Here is a 22,943-nt window from a genome sequence, read left to right as displayed (position 1 = left end):
ACAGGGTCGCAGGCGAGCTGGAGCCTATCCCAGCTGACTACGGGTGAAAGGCGGGGTACACCCTGGACAAGTCGCCAGGTCATCACAGGGCCGACACATAGACACAGACAACCATTCACACTCACATTCACACCTACGGTCAATTTAGAGTCAGCAGTTAACCTAACCTGCATGTCTTTGGACTGTGGGGGAAACCGGAGCACCCGGAGGAAACCCACGCGGACACGGGGAGAACATGCAAACTCCACACAGAAAGGCCCTCGCCGGCCACGGGGCTCGAACCCGGACCTTCTTGCTGTGAGGCGACAGTGCTAACCACTACACCACCGTGCCGCCCCAGTTTGTAAATATAAATTAGTTTATTTAATTTCAAATGAGAAGATGAGAAAATGCCTATTCAACAAAATGAAACTAATATAGTGTTCTGATAAAGTAACTAATAAAACAGGCAACTTAAGTATGTTTATTCAATCTATGCAATGAATGCACAAGCAGATGCATTTTGCTTTCAAAGTTAAAGTCACCATTAAAGATTTTGTCTCGATCAAATTCACTGATTCAAAAAGTTCTGTAACATGAAATATGTTTTTAAGCTTTAATTAATTTTGTAAATGTCAGATTCATCTAGAAATAGCAGCTAGACTAATAAATCATTATGGTGTTTAATGTTGTACATGAAGTAAGCCAATGGTGAATCAATCAGTCTTTCAGAAAATTAGCACTGAAATTAATAAAAACAAATGATAAAAATCAAGTTAGAGACCATAATTTTGTTTTCTTATGACATTTTTATCTGAGTCTGCCATCTAGTGGCACTCTGTGGTTGAATAGAATTAGTGTTTCCCATCCAAGTCCTCATTACAGTTTTTCTCAATTGGTTTGGCTCATTTCTTGAAACTGAGATGACATTCTCAAAATAACATGGACAAATCCCCAAACCCACTTGCAATTTCTCACAACAGATTGGCATTTCTCATTGCTTTCATCAAATTGCAAATCCTTTGTACATGTCTCAAGTGTCTAGTGCATCCTTGCAAATGGTTATGTACAAGTGGCCCACAGTTAACACAATCATCCCACATTTAGCACAACTTCCAAATGAATAGATGTTCGTAATCCATCCCAATTAGCTGTTTCTCAATGTAATGGTCGTTCCCTCCAAAACATGTCAGAACAATTTCATCGTATAAGTCATCATATGCAGAATAGTCTGCTCAATTGTCAAAATTAGTCAAGGACATAATACAATATAGTATATATATTTTTGGAAGATTTTGGAAGATTTTTGGAATAAATACATGGCAGTCAGGTGAATAAGTGACAGGTGAATTCAGGTTTTGACTAACGATGGAGGAGTTTCCCACATCACAGATGACCAATCCAACAGTTTGTGGAGTTACCTGGCAGGTGTTGTGTATGACTATGACTGCTGCCATACATGTATACTGTATATAGAGCTTGGCCTGGTGCCAGTACTATTTGCAGAGTGAACATGGAGGAACCTCAACAAGGACAACTTCCAGCTGGAGGAAGGGGAAGAGGAAGAGAAGGAGGAGGAAGGAGAGGAAGAGGAAGAGGAGGAGGGGTGCGGATGCGTGGTGGTGGAGTAGGGGGAAGAGGGCGAGGAGTGCGTAGGCATCACACTGTCCCCAATGAAATTCGAGCCACCATTATTGACCATGTAGTCAATCATGGCCTAACCATGGCAGAGGCAGGGCGCCGAGTGCAGCCTAACGTGCCACGCTCTACAGTCTCCTCCATCATACAACCCTTTCGCAGGGAAAACAGGTATGCACTCAGGCAGTGATGGAATTACAATTTTTTCTAGGAAAGCTGTGTGTGTGTGTGTGTGTGTGTGTGTGTGTGTGTGTGTGTGTGTGTGTGTGTGTGTGTGTTTGTGTGTGTGTGCACGCCTGCACGTGTGCGCATGTGTGTAGGCCCATACTGCAAAATCGTATGATGCAGTGTTGCGTATATAAAGTGACAAAGAAAATACTACAGTAAATTGGACAAAATAAAGTAAATTACAGTTGCAGTTTAGAGTAGTATTGCAGTGCAAATTGTCATGTCTGTGTCTATCTGCAGAATTGGGCGACAGCCTCCTTTGGGCGGTAGAAGGAGATTGCTCACAGATCCCCAGGAACAAGCCATCTGCAACATGGTTATACAAAACAATGCCATCACACTCACACAGATCCGCAATGCAGTCCTTCAAGACGAATCCATCTTCCACAATATCAACTCCATTAGCATCTCAACCATAGACCGGGTACTGAAGAGAAATCATATGACCATGAAACAAATATACAGGGTACCATTCGACAGGAACACAGAGAGGGTGAAAGAACTGCGGTACCAGTATGTGCAGGTAAGTCAATTACTGTATTTGTTTTCCACCATTGTAACCTATACACTATGCAGAGGTTCAAAGTTTGGGGGGTTTTCCGTATCTTTACTGTGCCTTTGGAATCCAGTATCTGACCACAGAATTTTGCCTAACGACTGTAACAGAAAACTGTGATCAGTATTTCTCCATTTTGTGTCAAAGACCACCTGGAGTACCTCTGCATAGGCCAGCATAGGTTTGGAACCGCTGCAGGTTATATTGACTTTGTGAAGAACATATTACTGCTGTGTATGACCCATCTACATGATTTGGTTTTACCTATATTTCTCTTTTGTAGAGAATTATGGCATTGGAGGGGATTGAAACACCTCATCTCCTGGTGTTTGTAGATGAGGCTGGTTTCAATCTGGCCAAGAGCCGCAGGCGCGGACGTAACATCATTGGCCAGCGGGCCACAGTGGACGTCCCAGGTCAAAGAGGGGGAAATATTACAATGTGTGCAGCCATTTCTGACAATGGTGTGGCCACACGTATTGCAAGCCTGGGCCCGTACAACACTCAGAGGCTCCTCCTCTACCTGGACCGTCTGTATATGGATTTAGTCCCTGAAAATGAAAGGAGTCTCGAAGCACCCCACCTACCACAGTTTGTCATTGTGTGGGACAATGTGAGCTTTCACCGTGGCCCACTCATCAGAGCATGGTTCAACAGCCATCCAAGGATGCGTAATGTGTTTTTACCACCATATTCGCCGTTTCTCAATCCTATTGAAGAGTTTTTCTCTGCTTGGAGGTGGAGAGTTTATGAACGCCACATTGGGGATCAGAGGTCTCTCCTCAATGCGATGGATGCTGCCTGTGAAGACATCACAGGCGATCAGTGTCGGGGTTGGCTAAGACATTCACGCCGCTTCTTCCCACGCTGCATCGCAAGGGAGAACATCCGGTGCGATGTAGATGAAAATCTGTGGCCAAACAGAGAGCAGCGGATGGATGGCCAGGAGGATGAGGATGGTGACCAGGAGAGGGTGGGGGAAGACGGCAACAGCGACTCGTCCAAGTGTTTCATTTCTGGAACTTTATTGCTTTTTTGGTTCATGTTTATATTTTGCCATACAGCCTTTCAGTGCGAGGACGCATGATATCACATGCAGAAGGTCAATGCATATTTTCCTTTTACCTATATTCTCTGTACGTAATGCAGTAATGCATGCAATTTGGTTTGTGTGAAAATTGTGTGAATAAACAATTTCCTTGGCGAAATGAGTGCACTGTGTGTGGTGTCAAACTTTGGAGGCTGCTCTCACTGTAAAACCCTATTTCTCCAGTTTTATATATAATAGTATTCCTTTAGCTAGACCTCTGACAAAATGTCTAAGCATTTTGACTTGCAGTGCTTACACAATGCCAAAGGGACAATGCATTTTGGGGGCATTGACTATTTATGTGAGAAGGATATTTAGTTTTGACACATGGGTAAACTGTTTTGGGAGAGATATGAGCATTTGCAGATGATCCATGTAGTTGTGCTGAGCCATCCAGGTCATTTAGACAGAAGCACTTAATGAACGAAAATGAGGCCAAGCAATTGAGAAGGATCTATGCCATTTTTATGGTACTGACTATTTATATGGGAAAGGGATTTCATTTTGAAGCATGAATGAACAGTTTTGGGAGACATATGACATTTTGCTGGTTATCTGAAGGGTTGTGCAGAACTGTAACACTGTTTGGCAAAATGACCTTATAGTTATAGGAATGTCATCTCAGTTTCAGGAAATGAGCCAAACCAATTGAGAAAAACTGTAATGCTCATCCAGTCCATATTTTGCTTCTATCTCAGATCCTGAACCAGTCATGATTGCTTGGTACATCTGTCTCAGAACCTGTAATAGTACAAAAGTGTAAACAGCCTGTAGGTCAGTGGAACAGGCCTGTGCTGAGATTAAATTAAGGTCACAATAAATAGTTACCCATTTGTCACAGTATATTATGTTATATTGTTCGATATCAAGATTGTCTGCGATTTTAAGATACTGATGCATAATTTTTTGACCAACTGGCACTCTGGCATAGTGGATAACCTAACAGCTCCAGAGTCCACAGTTCAATCCTGAGCAGTTATTTGGTACACTGTCAGAAATAGGGATATAGTAGGAGTACATTTCTGTACGGCGTGGTATAATCTATACTAATGTACCCCTTAGGGCTTATTATTGGACCTCAAGGTAACTATGTGTACCTTTCTAGGGCCAAAAAGGTACATATATGTTCCAAAGCACTATATAAAGGATACAAATAAATTCTTTAGATGGTCCTGTCCAAGTGGCAAGCCATTGTACCCCTATATACTTTATTTTATGAGAGTGTACTATGTTATATTTTATTATTTTTATTTTAGTCAAGGTCATCCATCCATCCATTATCCATAACCGCTTATCCTGTGCAGGGTCACGGGCAAGCTGGAGCCTATCCCAGCTGACTATGGGTGAGAGGCAGGGTACGTACAGCCTGGACAAGTCACCAAGTCATTGCAGGGCTGACACATAGACACAAGCAACCATTCACACTTAAATTCACACCTACGGTCAATTTAGAGTCACCAATTAGCCTAACCTGCATGTCTTTGGACTGTGGGGGAAACCGGAGCACCCGGAGGAAACCCGGGGACACGGGGAGAACATGCAAACTCCACACAGAAAGGCCCTCGTCGGCCGCTAACCACTACACCACTGTACCGCCTGGAACATATAATCTTAAAGTAAATTGAAGTAAATCACACTTAATATTTAGTTGCATCTCTCTTCCTTACAATAAACGCATCAAGCCACTGACCCAATGACATCACCAAACTGCTGCATTCTTCATTTATGATGCTTTTCCAGACTCCTTTCAGTTGTGTTTTGGGGGGTTTCTCCCTTCAGTCTCTTCTTCAGGAGATGAAATGCATGTTCAGTTGGCTTAAGGGCTGGTGATTGACTTGGCCAGTATAAAACCTTCCACTTTTTTCCCCACATGAAGTCCTTTGTTGTGCTGGCATTGTGTTTTGGGTCGTTGCCTTGATGCATGATGAAGATCCCCCAATCAGACTGGATCCATTTCTCTGTAATTTGACAGACAGAATATTTCTGTAGACTTCTGAATTTATTCTGCTGCTACCATCATGAGTTACATCAGCAATAAAGATTAGTGAGCCTGTTCCAGAAGCAGCCATGCAAGCCCAAGTCATGACACGACCTCAACCGTGCTTGACAGATGAGCTCATATGTTTTGGATCATTAGTAGAGCCTTTCTTTCTCCACACTTTTGCCTTTCCATCACACTGGTAGAGATTAATCTTGGGTAAGAACCTTTGTAGCTCATCTCTGTATTTGTTTGCAAAATCCAATCTGGCCTTCTGATTCTTACTGCTGACAAGGGGTTTACATCTTATGGTATGCCTTTTTTTTTGGTATCTGAATACCATTATATCTATCACTTTTTTAAACGCATCTTTTTATGCTTTGAATACATTGGCCTACTTTTTTTGCTCATATTTATAAGTGCAATGTCAATATATTATGCGTGGAAATTTGAATTGGATATGCAGCGGTGGACAAACATTTATTTCCCCTCACTGTAAAATAAAGCTCAGGCTCACAGGGAAAAATGCTACAGACAGAGACCAGGTAAGCCAAGCAATTCAGTGACCATGCTCAAAGCTAAGCACTGGACATGGTAATCAGCTTCTGATCGAGCTTACTATAACTCACAGTCTTGGACTTGATCTGGGTTTCATTCTTGGTCAAGATGTTAACTACAGATTCAAAACCAGATCCAGTTAAAGACTCAGTGTAATGAGATCCAGACCCAGGTTTCAATTCTGGTCCTGACGTTTCTTTTTTTTCCCCCTAAGATCTAGTTGTCACTGTGGTCTTAATGTTTGTGGTTTAATTAAAAGAAGAAAGAAAGAAAGAAAGAAAGAAAGAAAGAAAGAAAGAAAGAAAGAAAGAAAGAAAGAAAGAAAGAAGCTTGAGAATATTTTTTTCTGAAATTAATGAGATTGGTTTTTGTTGTTAAATGCACATTTGTAGTTAATAACATTTTAAGCTTAACACATGGTTAGCTGATGACGGCCTTAAATCCACAGCAATACACATAACATTTCACAAGAACAAAGAGCAGCAGACAAAAACAAAATTCCTTCACTCATACCCTCTTCCAGATGGAAATACAGCCCATTTCCAAGAGAGAGAGAGAGAGAGAGAGAGAGAGAGAGAGAGAGAGAGAGAGAGAGCGCTTTAGCACAAATAATTTGTTAGTCTTTAGTGGCAGGATGGGAGCAAGCAGGCTGCCTTGGAACATCTTCATCTTCTTTCTGTTTTATTCCTTATGTGCAGCTCATCACAGGTATAAAGGTAATGAAAATCACTTTAAAATCAGATTACCTTTTTGCATCATAATCTTGCTTCTTTGTTTGATCTTTTAAAACATTTACACATAACAAAAGAGAGTAGAATAATGTCAATGTCAGTGTCAGTGTTAAACCACCAGTGCTATCAGATTGAAGTTATTTGGTGCTGTGTTTTACTTTATTAATATTTTAGACTAAGGTACTACTGATACAAGCAAACAAATCACTTATTACCCCTCTGATATAAAACATGTAATAAACTAATATAAGCTTAAGTCAACATAAATACTGATTTTTTTTAATAAAAAAAAACTCAGTAGACAAAAGATGTGCAGTCTAGGTTTTAACTTAAAAGTGTTCAGTCTTTTACACTCACCAGCCACTTTAATAGGAACTTGATCTTGATTCTAAGATTCCTGTTCTTGGCTGCAGAAGTGGAACCCAATGTCATCTTCTGTTGTTGCATGCTGAGATGCTTTTCTGCTCACCACTGGTGTAAAGAGTTACTATGAGTTGCCATCCTTCCTGGCAGCTTGAACCAATCTGGCCATTTTCCACTGGCCTCTCTTATCAATAAGGCGTTTCCACCCACAGAACTGTTGCTCACCCGATGTTTTTTGTTTTTCGCACCATTCTTTGTTAACTCTAGAGACTGTTGTATGTGAAAACCCCAGGAGATCAGCAGTTTCTGAAATACTCAAATCAGTCCATCTGGCTCAAACCAACACCCATGCCACAGTGAAAGAAAGTCACACTTTGAGATCACAATTTTTCCCATTCTGATGTTTGAAGTGAACATTAACTGAAGCTCTTGATTTGTATCTGCATGATTTGATGCACTGTGCTGCTGTCAACGGATTGGCTGATTAGATACATGCATAAAACAGCATGTGCATGGGTGTACCTAATAAAGTGGCCGGTGAGTGTATTGCATGACTGATGACTCAATCAGAAAACATTTAACAGCTGTCTACAGCTGTCAAGATTGAAACAGGAAGTGGGCCACTAAGTGCAGCACTGAACAACCTTCAAGAATGAAAACATCATTAAAGCTATTATAATCAAGATCACAATCAAGGATATTTAAAGATATTTTGGTTTATAACTTGTTTAACTCAGTTGGCTGGTCTTTTACATGCTTTACTCCCTTAGCTGCATATGTCTTTCCTATTTGGTTTAATGTAATTACTGAATAATGTGCTTTAAGTTGAATAACTGGTGAATGCATTGGAAGCAACCCAAATGTAGTCAAACTAGTAAATATAATCAATATGTAAATCATATAGAGGGCTTTTCATAAGACTGAATCTAAATGCAAAATAGTGTGAGAACTATATCATTTTAAAGTAAGATGACATTATTAGTTGAATGTGTTATTAGTGTGCTCAAGAGCTCATGTCCTTTAAACAATACTGACCTGAAAAATAAAGCTCATAATCCTGTTTTGTTTCTGTGGTGCAAGTCAGACCAATAATATTTGTATTTGAATGGAAGAAAAGATGCTATGCTGAGGATTGTTTTCCAAAAGAAATCATGTGACATTACATAATTGCACATGTAGAGATGCTGGGCGGTGTGCTTCGTCATCTGATTTTTCACAGTTTTGATTTGTTTGTACTGAAGAAAGTTGAAAAGTTGACAAAGTATGAGTGATCTTGAGATTTAGTCCTCTGCCATCTCGGAGATTCTTCGTCACAAACCCAGGAGTGACGGTCACTGATTCAGACACAGCAGTTCAGAGATGTTTCTCAGTTTATTGAAGGACAAACGTGAGTATGCACTACCGTTCAAAAGTTTGGGGTCACCCAGACAATTTTGTGTTTTCCATGAAAAGTCACACTTTTATTTACCACCATAAGTTGTAAAATGAATAGAAAATAGAGTCAAGACATTTTTCTGGCCATTTTGAGCATTTAATCGACCCCACAAATGTGATGCTCCAGAAACTCAATCTGCTCAAAGGAAGGTCAGTTTTATAGCTTCTCTAAAGAGCTCAACTGTTTTCCGCTGTGCTAACATGATTGTACAAGGGTTTTCTAATCATCCATTAGCCTTCTGAGGCAATGAGCAAACACATTGTACCATTAGAACACTGGAGTGAGAGTTGCTGGAAATGGGCCTCTATACACCTATGGAGATATTGCACCAAAAACCAGACATTTGCAGCGAGAATAGTCATTTACCACATTAGCAATGTATAGAGTGGATTTCTGATTAGTTTAAAGTGATCTTCATTGAAAAGAACAGTGCTTTTCTTTCAAAAATAAGGACATTTCAAAGTGACCCCAAACTTTTGAACAGTAGTGTATATATCCACATTCAAGAGTATGGTGTAGCAATATGATTGGAAAATGTGATTTCAGGAAGCAGAGTTGGCTGAGTGTGATAGAGTAGCTTCAACGGGTGATGGAAAATTACTGAGCAGTATAGCCTTATGAAAAACAGAGAGCACATGTGCGAGCGAAGATAAGTTTCAAGGATTTAACTGAAACTAACCAAAACAAGGAGCAAGCAAACTAGCCAAAACAAGCTGCAAGTATGCCAAACAAATATCTGTCATCACTTCAGCAGAAAGAAGACAGGACATTCTTACTCTGTACTGTATGATAAAGATAGAAATCATGGACCCAAAGCTTCTTTTCAAGGCTAGAACAACAGAGAAAGTATTAGATTAAGTAAACAGGCTTACAAGTAGTTTAAAATCTTATTAAATATATTCTTGAGCTATTTGCAGTCGTGTTTAAGGGATAAAATTGGAGTAAAACTTTTTTTAAATGAGGATTTTAGTATTTAACAATGAAAATTCTTTCTTTCTTTCTTTCTTTCTTTCTTTCATCTTCAGTGCCCACTTTATCCCAGTCAGGTTCACGGTCCACCTGAAATCTATCCTAGCAGCACAGGGCACAAGGGGGGAGAACTCATTTCAGATAGGAGTCCATTCCATCACAGAACACCATGCACACACATATTCACACCTCAGGGTAATTTAATGTAGCCAATCGGCCTCCCTGCAGGTTTTTGGAATGTAGGAGGAAGCCAGAGAACCCAGCGGAAACCAGGGACTCAGGAGCTGTGAGCAGGCAACACTACCCACTGTGCCATTATGCCACCCAAATTATTTTACACTGTTTCTCATGATATCACACTGTATACTTGGTAATTCTTCTTCTTTAGTGTTCTGCCTGATAGCAGGTCCACAGCTTCAGCCATCAAAGCTTCTAGGAAAGAATTAAAGTAGTGGTTTCCCGTTGCCTTCTACTGGATTATTATAGAGGTTTTCTTCCCTCAACCATTCACACCTATGGACAATTTAGAGTAGCCAGAGGACTGTGGAGGAAGCCGGGGCACCTGGAGGAAACCCACACAGGCACGGGAAGAACATGCAAACCCCACACAGGAAGGCCCCTGTTGGTCACTGGGCTCAAACCCAGAACCTTCTTGCTGTGAGGTGACAGTGCTAAACACTACACTACTGTGCTGCCCCCTCATGTCTGGTAATAGGTGCTGTTATTTTTCTGAATATTCTGTCTAGCAATGCTGTCACACCAGTAAGAAACAATTCACCCCAACACCACCAGAGGGCTCCCTCCACCATATTTGATGACACTGGATTTGGTTGTAATAAACCTCTTGTGACTGGATCCTCATACTTTTCCCAAGTCTTGTTCGTTACACTAAGGCATGGGCACATTGGTCAGATTTTTTGTTTGTTTTTACCTCAGGGGCGGCGTGGTGGTGTAGCGGTTAACACTGTTGCCTCACAACAAGAAGGTTCTGGGTTTGCGGCCAACGGGGGCCTTTCTGTGTGGAGTTTGCATGTTCTCCCCATGTCTGTGTGGGTTTCCTCCGGGTGCTCCGGTTTCCCCCACAGTCCAAAGACATGGGGTCGACCCCAAAACCTTCTTGCTGTGAGGCGACAGTGCTAACCACTACACCACTGTGCTGCCCTGGTACAAGTACATCCATCTGTTATCTTTACCACTTATCTGTCAGAGTCACAGCGGAAGCTGGAGCCAATTCCAGCTCATCCATTCATCTCATCTCATTATCTGTAGCCACTTTATCCTGTTCTACAGGGTCGCAGGCAAGCTGGAGCCTATCCCAGCTGACTACGGGCGAAAGGCGGGGTACACCCTGGACAAGTCGCCAGGTCATCACAGGGCTGACACATAGACACAGACAACCATTCACACTCACATTCACACCTACGGTCAATTTAGAGTCACCAGTTAACCTAACCTGCATGTCTTTGGACTGTGGGGGAAACCGGAGCACCCAGAGGAAACCCACGCGGACACGGGGAGAACATGCAAACTCCGCACAGAAAGGCCCTCGCCGGCCACGGGGCTCGAACCCGGACCTTCTTGCTGTGAGGCGACAGCGCTAACCACTACACCACCGTGCCGCCAGTTCATCCATTAAATCTAGCTAATGTTTAAAAAAAAAGAATGTAGGGACAAAACTGTCATGTCTGTTAACTCATCGTGTGTGTGTGTGTGTGTGTGTGTGTGTGTGTGTTTTATAACTTATCTGTATTCTCTGTGTATTGTATTATGTAATCTTGAAATACAAAAGTACAGAGAACTCAACTCAACTTTATTTATATAGCACTTTAAAACAACCATAGTTGAAAACAAGGTGCTGTACCGTACATAAAGACATAAAGCAATTAAAAGCAATGAAATCAATAAAACAGACAGTAGAACAGTTGTTTCATTGTTTTTAAAAGCAATTGGAAACAATAAAACAATAAATAAAAGCAAACCATAAAACACTAAAACAAAAGCAGAGTCTCATGCAGAGTTAAAAGCCAAGCAGTAAAAATGGGTTTTAAGACTAGTTTTAAAAATGGACAGTGAGGAAGCTTGCCTAATGTGCAATGGTAGCTCATTCCATAATTTTGGAGCAGCAGTGGAGAAAGCTCTGTCCCCTCTGAGCTTCCGTTTGGACCTCGGTACCTCCAGGAGCAGCAAGTCAGCTGACCTGAGGCACCGAGCAGGAGTGTAGGGTTAAAGGAGCTCAGAGAGGTAAGGGGGGGCGAGACCATTTAAAGACTTAAAAACAAATAAAAGAATCTTAAAATGGACTCTAAAGTGCACAGGCAGCCAGTGGAGGGAGGCCAGGATGGGAGTTATGTGCTCCCTCTTACGTGCTCCAGTTAGGAGGCGAGCGGCTGCATTTTGCACCAGCTAGAGACGTGCGAGGGAGGACTGGCTAACTCCAAAATAAAGTGCATTACAGTAATCCAGCCGAGATGTTATGAAGGCGTGGATTACTGTCTCAAAGTACGTTTGTGCAAGGAAAGGCTTCACCTTTGCCAGCTGCCTAATTTGAAAGAAGCTAGACTTCACTACGGAACTAATTTGCCAATCCAATTTAAAATCGCTGTCCATCTTAAAACCCAAGTTTGTGACTGTTGGCTTTACATAGTCTGCCAAAGGGCCCAAATCAATGGGCAAAGGTTCACAAGAGCCACTGGGGCCAAACACCATCACTTCTGTTTTATTTTCCTTAAAATTTAAAAAGTTCAAGGCCATCCAGGCCTTGATGTCTTCGAGACATGACAGAAGTGGTGTGAGGGAGAAAGTTTATGACTGTTGGCTTTGCATAGTCTGCCAAAGGGACCAAATCAATGGGCAAAGGTTCACAAGAGCCACTGGGGCCAAACACCATCACTTCTGTTTTATTTTCCTTAAAATTTAAAAAGTTCAAGGCCATCCAGGCCTTGATGTCTTCGAGACATGACAGAAGTGGTGTGAGGGAGAAAGTTTATGACTGTTGGCTTTACATAGTCTGCCAAAGGGACCAAATCAATGGGCAAGGGTTCACAAGAGCCACTGGGGCCAAACACCATCACTTCTGTTTTATTTTCATTAAAATTTAAAAAGTTCAAGGCCATCCAGGCCTTGATGTCTTCAAGACATGACAGAAGTGGTGTGAGGGAGAAAGCATTTTTTTTCTTCACTGGCACATATATCTGACTATTGTCTGCATAACAATGAAAGGAGATGCCATGCTTTCTCAGGATGGAGCCCAGGGGCAATAAATACAAAGAAAAAAGCAGGAGCCCTAAAATGGACCCCTGTGGAACCCCATACAACAGTGGAGCAGAACTGGACTCCAAATTTCCAAGGCTTACACTCATGCTTCTGTCAGCCAGATATGATTTTAACCATTCCAGAGCAGTACCATGAATACCCACTAGGCGGTGTAACCAAGCCACTAAGATGTTGTGGTCCACGCTGTCAAAGGCCGCAGTTAGGTCCAACAGAACAAGAATTACATGGTCACCAGAGTCATTAGCCGTGAGGATGTCATTAAAAAACCTTAATAGAGCTGACTCTGTGCTAGACAGAGTTTTAAAACTGGACTGAAAGACCTCCAGGACACCATGCTCGTCTAAAACTCAGGGGGACAACACCAGAAGACAGACTGCTGTTTATGATAGCCAGGACTGACTGCCCTATACTAGGAAAAACCTCTTTAAAGAGACGAGGAGAGACAGCGTCACAGGGAGAACCTGAAGGCTTAATATGGCTGACCAGATCTTCTAAAAACAACAGAGACACAGGCTCAAACTTATCAAGAACTACAGAACAAGGAGCAGAGTCCCTCTCGGACTCTGCTCCTTGTTCTGTAGTTCTTGATAAGTTTGCAGGATGCACGATGCAGGAGCTGAGATGAGAGCCCTAGCAGTAGCAACCTTATCAATAAAGAAGTGGAGGAAGCTATTGCACATTTCAGGAGATGCCTCCACGCTGACAGGCTGTGGGGCATTAAGAACAGTGTCAATGGTCTTAAATAGCACTCATGGGTTTTGACGATTGGACTCAATGATATTTGACAGGTATTGTCTTTTGGTCTCCTTAACGGTGTTCTGGTAGCATCGCCAGCGGCTTTTTAGGATTTGGAAGGAAACCTCCAGCCTGTCCTTCTTCCACTTTCGCTCAGCTTTGCGGCACTCCCGCCTAGCCGCGCGAGTTTCCTCATTGAACCACGGCTCAGATTTAGTTTTGAACTGCACAGTTTTTATTGGAGCCACAGAGTCCAGTATGGTACGGCAGGAGGAATGAAACCAGGAGCTGAGCTCCTCTGTGTTAACAGAGGCAGGACGGTCACAGAGCTGATCAAAAGCAACAGAGAACTGACCAGCAGTACAAGAGTTAACAATCCGACGTTTCTGAACAGGAGCACCAGTTTTAACCTCAGCACTGGAAAAGACAACTTCAAACAACACAGGCATATGATCAGAAATCACACTATCACAGATCTCCAAGTTACACACAGGTAGACCATAAGAGAGGACAAGATCTAATGTGTGTCCTTGTTCATGTGTGGGACCAGACACACACTGCACCAAATTAAATGACTCAATAAGGCCTAAAAACTCCTTCACCAACAGCTTTTCAGGACAACACACGTGAATATTAAAGTCCCCGAGAAAAAGGGCACGGTCATACTTAGACATAATTTCAGCCAAAAGAGCAGAAAAGTCATTCACAAAGTCCTCGTTGTATTTGGGGGGGTTGGTAGATGACGGCGCACAGCACCGGGTTGGAACGACCCACCTCAAATAAAGTCACCTCAAAGCTGGAGGGTGGGGATGAGACGGTGCGCTGTTTACATTTAAAATCGTTTTTGTAAACTGTCGCCGTTCCCCCTCCACAACCCGACATCCGCGGGGAGTTGAAGTAAAAACAGTCAGCGGGTAAAAGTTTGACCAGAGCGCTGCATTCACCGGCACCGATCCAGGTCTCTGTCACACAGAGGAAATCCAGGTCACGGGAGCTGAAGAAATCCCTCAGGAGGAAAGTTTTGTTCGCCAGGGATCTAGCGTTTACCAAGCCAATCCTGGTGAGAGCTGGAGCCTGTGGTCCAGTGGATCGGGGAGCCCGGGACAGCGTCCTCAGGAGCCGGTGGTTTACCCCGCGCTGAGACAGCCGAAGAGGGCAGCGGCATCGGGGCTGGAGTCCATCAAAAACGCCGGCGACAGGTACCAGGCAGGCATCGATTGGGTCCAGGAAGCACCGGAGCACCGCAGAAGGAGGGAATAACCCATGCCCTGTCCAGAAAGTGGACGAAGAGCATGCCAGATGAAGTTTCAGCTTCACCAGCCAGCCGCGGCGGTGATGTGGACGCTTCCACCGAAAAGGGAACGACACAAACACCTGCTGTTAGTCACTAGATGGCAATCAGGACTTCTCAAACTAAATAACTTTCCTATTGGGTCACAATACAAACTCCACAACAAAGATAAACTGTCTGACTATCATCAGTTATTATTCACTAGCTTCCAGGCAAACTAGAGCACAAATAAATGCCCTACACTGCAACCCCGCTATAACGAACTCCTTGGGGGATGTCCAAATACTTCATTATACAGAAAAGTTTGTAAAACTGAAATGGACCCACTTGTCAAATCAAACACTCACATAAAACAAGACCAACTGTGTTTAGTTTATATTTCTGCTTAATTCACTGACATATTTATGAAGTAAAGAAAATAAATCACTCTTATGTAAAGGAAATAAGTCACACTCACCATCGTTTGCTTGCCGCATCTTCTTTCTTTTCAGCCCATCATGTTGATTTCAGTTATGGATGAAGTCTCCGAGCTCTTTTTCTTTGGAAGTTGAAATTTAAGTTTTTGGGCTACCATAGTCTTTAGACAAATTCGTTGCTTTCACACCACACTTTAGACAGTCCAGGATATGAGGTTTGTCTTTGACAGTGTCAGGTCCATGCACACGCAGCAGCACACCCCAAACTGTGACTCACATACATGTGCACAGCACCATTAGGACTAATGACTATGCACTTGTTCCGGATTAGAGTGCAATCACAGCGCACACTTATAAAGACTCTCACTACACACAGACTTTGCGAAGTATACACACTGTACTTAGTGTCTTACGTTATTCAGCCTTTTTTAGTACTGTGTTGATATTCTGGTTTCCGACTCTGTTTTGTATTTTGCCCTTTGTCTCCACTTTTGATATCTTGTCTGAGCCTCGCTTGACCATTGCCTGTTTCTCGACTCTGATTTTTGATCACGGATTTGGGTCTGTTTGCCAGAGTGCTTTAAAAATAAAACTGTTCCAGCCATTACATCCGTCTATCGCCCGCATTTTCTGACAGACAGAGAGTATCTTACGTTAACGAGTAACCATGACAACAATGCTTATGGAGTAAAGACTCAAGTAAAACTGCTTTTAGCTCATAAAATAAAGTCATTTTAAGGAATTTTTTAAGTCATTGATCACTGTTCTCGATAATTGTTAGTGATCGACACCTAAGCTAGGCTAGTTAAGTCTTTGTTTTATGACGTTAACATGTATTGTTGACTTGACTGCGGACTTGATTGCTTGTTTGTCTCTGGTGGGAAGAAGAGCGCATGGCTTGGTGATTTTTTTTTTTTGAAGACTCTGACTCTTTGTCATAAAAGACCAGGGACATGAACTTAGTTTGTTATGTGTGAAAGTTCGTAGTAAAATAGTTCATTATAGCAGGGTTTCAGTGTATATGTTCAGCAAGAAAACCATTCCTGAATCCATTTTTTTCTTTTACAACGTTATCACTCTTATCCTCACAGTTGTTTACACTCTCACACTCTTCCTCTCTCTCTGCCCTGATTGGCTGCCACTTCCTCTTTGTCACTCTGTACTTGGACTTCTTTCACACCTAAAGCTGGTGATGCTTGGATAATGCTTAATGTACCGGTATCTGAACTGGCATATGACATAAGTAAACCGTAGGTGCTAAAGAAGGCACCTAGACTTGTTTGAAATTCTTGAAGACGTTTCACCTCTCATCCGAAAGGCTTCTTCAGTTCTGTCTGACTAGTGGGGGGAGTGCCAGGTATTTATCCTCTCGTGGACCAAAAGCAAACCTAAGGAGAGTCACTGAGGTCACATGGGTCGTTGACCCTCTCAGTTATCCTGTAGGTTGTTAGGGCCCCTGGAGGCCGGGTGTGAACAGTATGAGCAGCTTAGGGGGTCGTTAGGGTGATCTGTAGGTTGTTGCCTCTCTCTGCCATCATGTGAGTCATTGGAGTCAGCTGAGTCTTGGTGTGGATGTGTATTCAGTTTTCTGGGAAGTGTGCCAAGGTAGGTGGCTGATAAGTGGTGTCTCAGACCACCTCCTCTGTTCAGTGAAGGTTGTTCCAGGTTGATGAAGATGGCTTCTTTTACTCCTCTTTCAAACCACTGGTCTTCTCTGGCTAAAATGTCTGTCTTCAAGAATTTCAAGCAAGTCCAAGCAAGTTGCCTTCTTTAGCACCTACGGTTTACAATGACCTGGATGACTGAGAACCTTCATAGACATACAAGTTGAAATTTCACGCCAATTCAGACCTGATACCCTTGACACGGTGCTGAATTTCTATTACAGAAATTATTAAGATCAGTACACCAGGGCAGCAGCTCAAGAACATAACACTATACAGTCATTTTCCCTTGAATCAATAATCATGCTTTATTTATTTTAAATATTTACCAAATAAATCTGATGCACTGTAGCTTTAAACTATAAAAGTGAAATCTGTAGCTTATTTATTTTTTCGACTGCAAGCTGGCCTAGTGGTTAGCATGTCCGCCTCTCGATTGGGAGATCGTGAGTTCTACTCATGGTCAGGTCGTACCAAAGATCATCATAAAAATGGTACCTACTACCGTCTGGCAAGGCAAGTTGGGAAGTCAAACTCTCACGGTTACCAGAGGACTAGCCCCCCACTGTAACCCTAACTTTATAGGCGAGAGGCCGAGGGCTATCAAAACAGAGATCGGTGCTGCACCCATACGCCTTAAAGAGTTAGTTAGTAGTGGGACAGGAGACTGCCTGGGCAGACCAGATTCTGGCATGAGAAGGACTTTGACTTGACTTTTATTTTTTTAGTTTAGTGGTGCAAAACATCTCATTATTTTTTACCAGCCATTCAAAATCACTGACTTTGTCTGTATCATTCCTTTATATACTTTCCTGTAGCTGAATAAATGGCAAAGCTGCAAATGAAAAAGTCATTACTAAATTTTAATTGATGCAATTATGTTATAAGAGGTAGAAAAGATAGCATTGCTTGTAACTTCCTGCCAGTTAAAGGAAATATTCTCAGAGTAGAGAACTATCCTACCGTACATAAGAACATTACTAATTCATACTTGTATAAGCATGTGTCCACACATGCACCTGTAACATGATTATTCACTTAGTCTCAAGTAAAGAAAGCACAGTATTGTTTCATAAAATTTCTCATATTGACGTCTTCCTGTAGGTCTTTACCCTTCCGCATTCAGGGTGAAGAGGGGAACAGCATCATTGGTGAACCCTATATTTCTAAACTCTGTAAAGGATGCCAATTTGCTCTATGAGGTAGGGAGCAAATACATCATTTATTACTATTATACACATGTTGCTGGTTGTAGATCTGCAAAAAATGCAGCAATAATAATAAAGCAGTACTGCTTCTTTATTTTAAGAGTCTAACGGTAATTAAAGTAATTCAATTATCATAACGTAATTGATTATATAAACAAACTCCTTTGTGTGGATACTTTAGATTCTGCTGGATGGACTACAGTTTGAAGATGAACATGGTCAGTTTTCAGTACATGACCAAGAACTAGCATCGCTACGCAAGGTTCGCAAGTTAGAAGTCATCTGTGAGGACATTATTCCCAAGACAGTACCAGAGGTCCATCGACTGATTTTTGCTCTGGCTCAAGACAATGGTGTTCTGAGGAAGGAAGACTTTGAGCGCACAGTGCTGACGTTGGTGTACACGGCCCAGAAAACAGCTCAGGTCAGCACTGCACACCAGAAAGATGCCTGGGCAGAGTGTTTTATCAGCCTCTACAAAATCATAAAAGATGACTTAACCATCAGATAGAGGAACCATCATTCCTTGGCAGTATAACCTCTGGTAGCTTGGATTAGTGTTTTGCAAATGCCAAGCATAAAATCAGTGAAATTTAGTTCCCTCTGAAATTTGGTCATTGTGATATATGTTTATTTCTGTAATATCTCACAGTCCATTTCTGAAGTGTTGAAAACAGACATAGTTGTAGATTTCAAGGATTTATAAATATTCAGGAGAAAGCATTATACATTTTAATAAAAACACGAGGTTGAGACAGTCATACATACATACATACATACATACATACATACATACATACATACATAATGCTCATTTATGTAAATGCTTGTTGGAAATTTAGTAAGGAGTTAGAAGAACCATGCAATTAGAAATCTAAATTGTAAAACATCCTGAACAAGAAATTCAGTTTTAGTTTCAGAATTTCATACTTAAGGAGGTACAAATGAATGTTTGGAATGAAAAATGAAGAGTCGTCTGGAGCAGGGGAAAAGAGTTCTATGTTTGATTGCTTTTGCCTCCAGGTTACTTATTTTTGAAAGCAAACCTAAATTTTATATGAATAAACAGATAGATTGAATGCTTTTAAGAAATTTAATATATGCATACTTCATTTTGAATTCAGATTTAGGTTTTAGACTTGAACATGAAATTCTATTTCAGTTCAAAATTCAATTCTAGTTGCAGGGTACAAATGTAAAATATTACCAAAACTGTTATTATTATTATTTTATTTTTATTGTTATTATTTTGTTATTATTACAAATATGATACAATTTATTTTGCAATTGTATCATACATCTATAATTGAATTTTGAACTCATCTCATCTCATTATCTCTAGCTGCTTTATCCTTCTACAGGGTCGCAGGCAAGCTGGAGCCTATCCCAGCTGACTATGGGCGAAAGGCGGGGTACACCCTGGACAAGTCGCCAGGTCATCACAGGGCTGACACATAGACACAGACAACCATTCACACTCACATTCACACCTACGGTCAATTTAGAGTCACCAGCTAACCTAACCTGCATGTCTTTGGGGGAAACCGGAGCACCCGGAGGAAACCCACGCGGACACGGGGAGAACATGCAAACTCCACACAGAAAGGCCCTCGCCGGCCCCGGGGCTCAAACCCAGGACCTTTCTTGCTGTGAGGCGACAGCGCTAACCACTACACCACCGTGCCGCCCTGAATTTTGAACTGAAATAGAATTTCATTCAAATAACATTTCAATTATTGCATTTAAATTAAAATTTCAAATTACATGATTCTAACTCCATATTTCACAATAAAAGGTTTGTCTTTTGTATAGTATAGTATAGTGTAGTATAGTATAGTAATCAAATATACCATGCACTGCGAGGCTCTGGTTGAAATTATGGATTCTCTGAAGTGACTGGCATAGTGCTATTTTGTGAGTGGCACAGCCCTGAAGAAAATATTACTATGCCAGTCACCTCAGAGAATCCATAATTTCAAGCATAGCCTCTCAGTGCATGGTATATTAGATTTATATCCCTCATCAAAAAATTCCAAACTAAAAGTGTTAAGATTTAATCTTGACATAAACTCTCTGGAGGCAGCCATGTTTGTTGTTTACATCAGAGCAACCTTCAACCTGCACATGTACAATGTACTATGATATCGCCTGCCTCGCTAGGCATGATCATGATACGTAGATCTGCACACAGAAATGGTTGCAGAGCCACAGCTGTGACTCGAGACAGACGTATAGCTTGAAACTGTGACATCAGTTCATGGTATATCCAGGATATTCCATGACTGACTCACACCATATCCTTTTTTTTTAATTTTGGACGTCACATTGCTTAAAGCTAGACGGCCTTTTGATTTCATAAAATCAGTGAAATTTAGTTCCCTCTGAAATTTGGTCATTGTGATATATGTTTATTTCTGTAATATCTCACAAAATATCAGGACATTCTGTGGCTGGGAAGTTATTTAATTTGAGGGGATTCCCGAACAAATAATGTGCATGAAATCGCTCACTTCACGCAGTCAAACAGAGGAAGTCTGTGTGCACATGTGCAGGTTTACCTTCTTCTTCTTCTCCTTTTCTTCATTTGGGCTTTATGGCAGCTGGCATCCACGGTGTGGCATTACTGCCATCTACAGGTTTACCTTTGACCATGCATGGACAGAATGATGTAACTGTCACTAAACAAACAGCTGATCACACCGAGGTGCTCGCTGACCAACAATATTTATTAGTTTGGTCCTGCGTTTCCTTTCCTTCGCAACATACCATCTTTTCTTCTCGCTTTCCGTTACTTTAGTCAGTTTTTCGCGTTTCATTCGCACACTCATGTCCTCCATTTTCCTCTCCTGTTTCAAATTTGTATCCCACAATGCCTTGCGCGAATGAGGAAAGCCCACCACATGATGTGTGACGTAGTATCTTGAATTGGGTCATGGTGAAGCAGTAAAAAATAGAGGAGAATTTAGGGCCATGTGGCCCGAAAGTCATTAATTGTTCTATTTAAATAAAACCTAATTAAATTGGAAGTCTGTGATTCGAATTCAGTAACTTTTGGTCCACTAAACAAAAATAATTAGGTGTCAGGGAAAATTCTTTTTATGACCTACACTTGAAAAATCTGAAAAGCAGTCTACCTTTAAGTCAAGTCAAGTTTATTTGTATAGCGTTTTTAACAATAAACGTTGTTGCAAAGCAGCTTTACAGAATTTGAATGACTTAAAATATGAGCTAATTTTATCCCTAATCTATCCCCGATGAGCAAGCCTGTGGCGACAGTGGCAAGGAAAAACTCCCTCAGATGACATGAGGAAGAAACCTCAAGAGGAACCAGACTCAAAAGGGAACCCATCCTCATCTGGACAACAACAGACAACATAACTATAACATTAATAGTTCTAACATAAAGTCAGCTTCATTGATGCTATAAACCCGCACCGACGGAAGCCCGAGCGCAAAACCGTTCACGACAACCGCAGTCCCAAAGTCAGCAAATCAACTGCAGTCCTAGAGTCAAGTCAAGTCAGCAAGTCAACTGCAGTCCCCAGCCACAAAAGCACCACCGCAAGAGTCCAGAGCATCCTCCAGGCGCAACCCCCAACTGTCCACATGGGGCCGCCCTCCACAGGAGCGATGCAATGAGACTCCAACCAGACACAGGGCACCAGGATGGATCAGGCAGGTCTGAGGAGCAGCAGAGGTCAGCATCTCAATCCCAGGACCGACATGCAACTCAAAGGGACAGATTTGGGGGGGGGCAGGTTGTTAGGTATGCCCAATGTCACCTGAATAAGTAGGAGCAGTATACATATTGCACTGAGTACAAGCAGGGACTCCAGCAACTAACTATGACAACATAACTAAAAGGGGAGATCCAGAAGGTAACACAGGCATGAGAGAGCCCTGGGACATAAAGCAGCCAGCCACTACACCGTCAACAAACTCGAGTGAGCAAGCGAGTGGGGACTGACAGCATCCATACATCCCAGTTTACCAAAACACTCTATGTCTGAGGACCCTCCAGATCTACACCTTCACCTCATGTTTACCAGTCTACCTTTAATCAATGGTGAAACTATTTTATGTCACGTGAGCCATGCTTGGCCAATCCCTGCATGGGAATTTTTTGATGAGGGGTATAGTATAGTATAGTATAGTATAGTATAGTATAGTATAGTATAGTATAGTATAGTATAGTATAGTACCTCAAATAATCATATAAATTCAAGATTATTGAAAATTGTTTCAGTGTAAAAGAAATATATCCAAGTTGTAAACAGCTATGTCAGCTCATTAATGAGTTCAGAGCATTTAGCATTAATTACAGTAACCTCTGCTTTCACATGTTAGCTTCCACACAACAGGGTCAGGGTCACAACATATCTATTAAAAATGATGGCCCCAAAATTGCCATCCTTATAAATGATTCCTTATGAAGAGTCCTTATGAATGATTATAGCTTCGTTGCTACGGTAATGTGTGGGTCATCTCTGCAAGGCTCCTTCTTTCCAAGTGAAACAGAGCTGCTGGATGTGCCATTCTGTGGTCTGGCTTTATGTGAGGGGCAAAAAGGTATATATCTAACCCAGGAGTAGGATGCTAGACGAGAACTAATGCCACAAGGAAGGCCATAGACCTCCTCATTTTCCACAGTGTTCTCAGACTCAACACCATTGGCCTTGCTCCACTTAGTCAAGCCCCGCTCATGTTTTGTTCCTGTAGGAGAAATAAAGAAATGCAACACGATGACAAGATCAGAGTATTTAATTTAATTTGTTATATTCATTTAGCACTTTTATTCCTGGAACTTGTACTTAATTACGTCTGGCATTTT

At 41.7% G+C, this 22,943-nt stretch overlaps 2 protein-coding genes across 2 annotated transcripts in view; one reads left to right on the top strand and one right to left on the bottom strand.

Annotated features, from left to right (window-relative positions):
• The first annotated feature begins 6,621 nt into the window (after positions 1-6,621).
• Positions 6,622-22,855, top strand: LOC132887904 (protein FAM180A-like). The gene is made up of 3 exons (XM_060923685.1): positions 6,622-6,743; positions 18,009-18,106; positions 18,294-22,855. The coding sequence occupies exons 1-3, from the start codon at positions 6,662-6,664 to the stop codon at positions 18,621-18,623; spliced, it is 510 nt and encodes a 169-aa protein (XP_060779668.1). The 5' UTR covers positions 6,622-6,661; the 3' UTR covers positions 18,624-22,855.
• Positions 22,366-22,943, bottom strand: part of slc23a4 (solute carrier family 23 member 4) — a 34,517-nt gene continuing 33,939 nt past the window's right edge. Inside the window, exon 12 of the mRNA XM_060924349.1 lies at positions 22,366-22,825. Within this exon, the coding sequence (XP_060780332.1) occupies positions 22,563-22,825 (263 nt within the window). The 3' untranslated portion in view covers positions 22,366-22,562. The remainder of the gene's footprint in view (positions 22,826-22,943) is intronic.

This window comes from Neoarius graeffei, chromosome 6 (assembly GCF_027579695.1).
Source record: "Neoarius graeffei isolate fNeoGra1 chromosome 6, fNeoGra1.pri, whole genome shotgun sequence".
Taxonomy (NCBI): Eukaryota; Metazoa; Chordata; class Actinopteri; order Siluriformes; family Ariidae; genus Neoarius; species Neoarius graeffei.
This window is presented reverse-complemented; position numbering and strand designations above follow the sequence as displayed.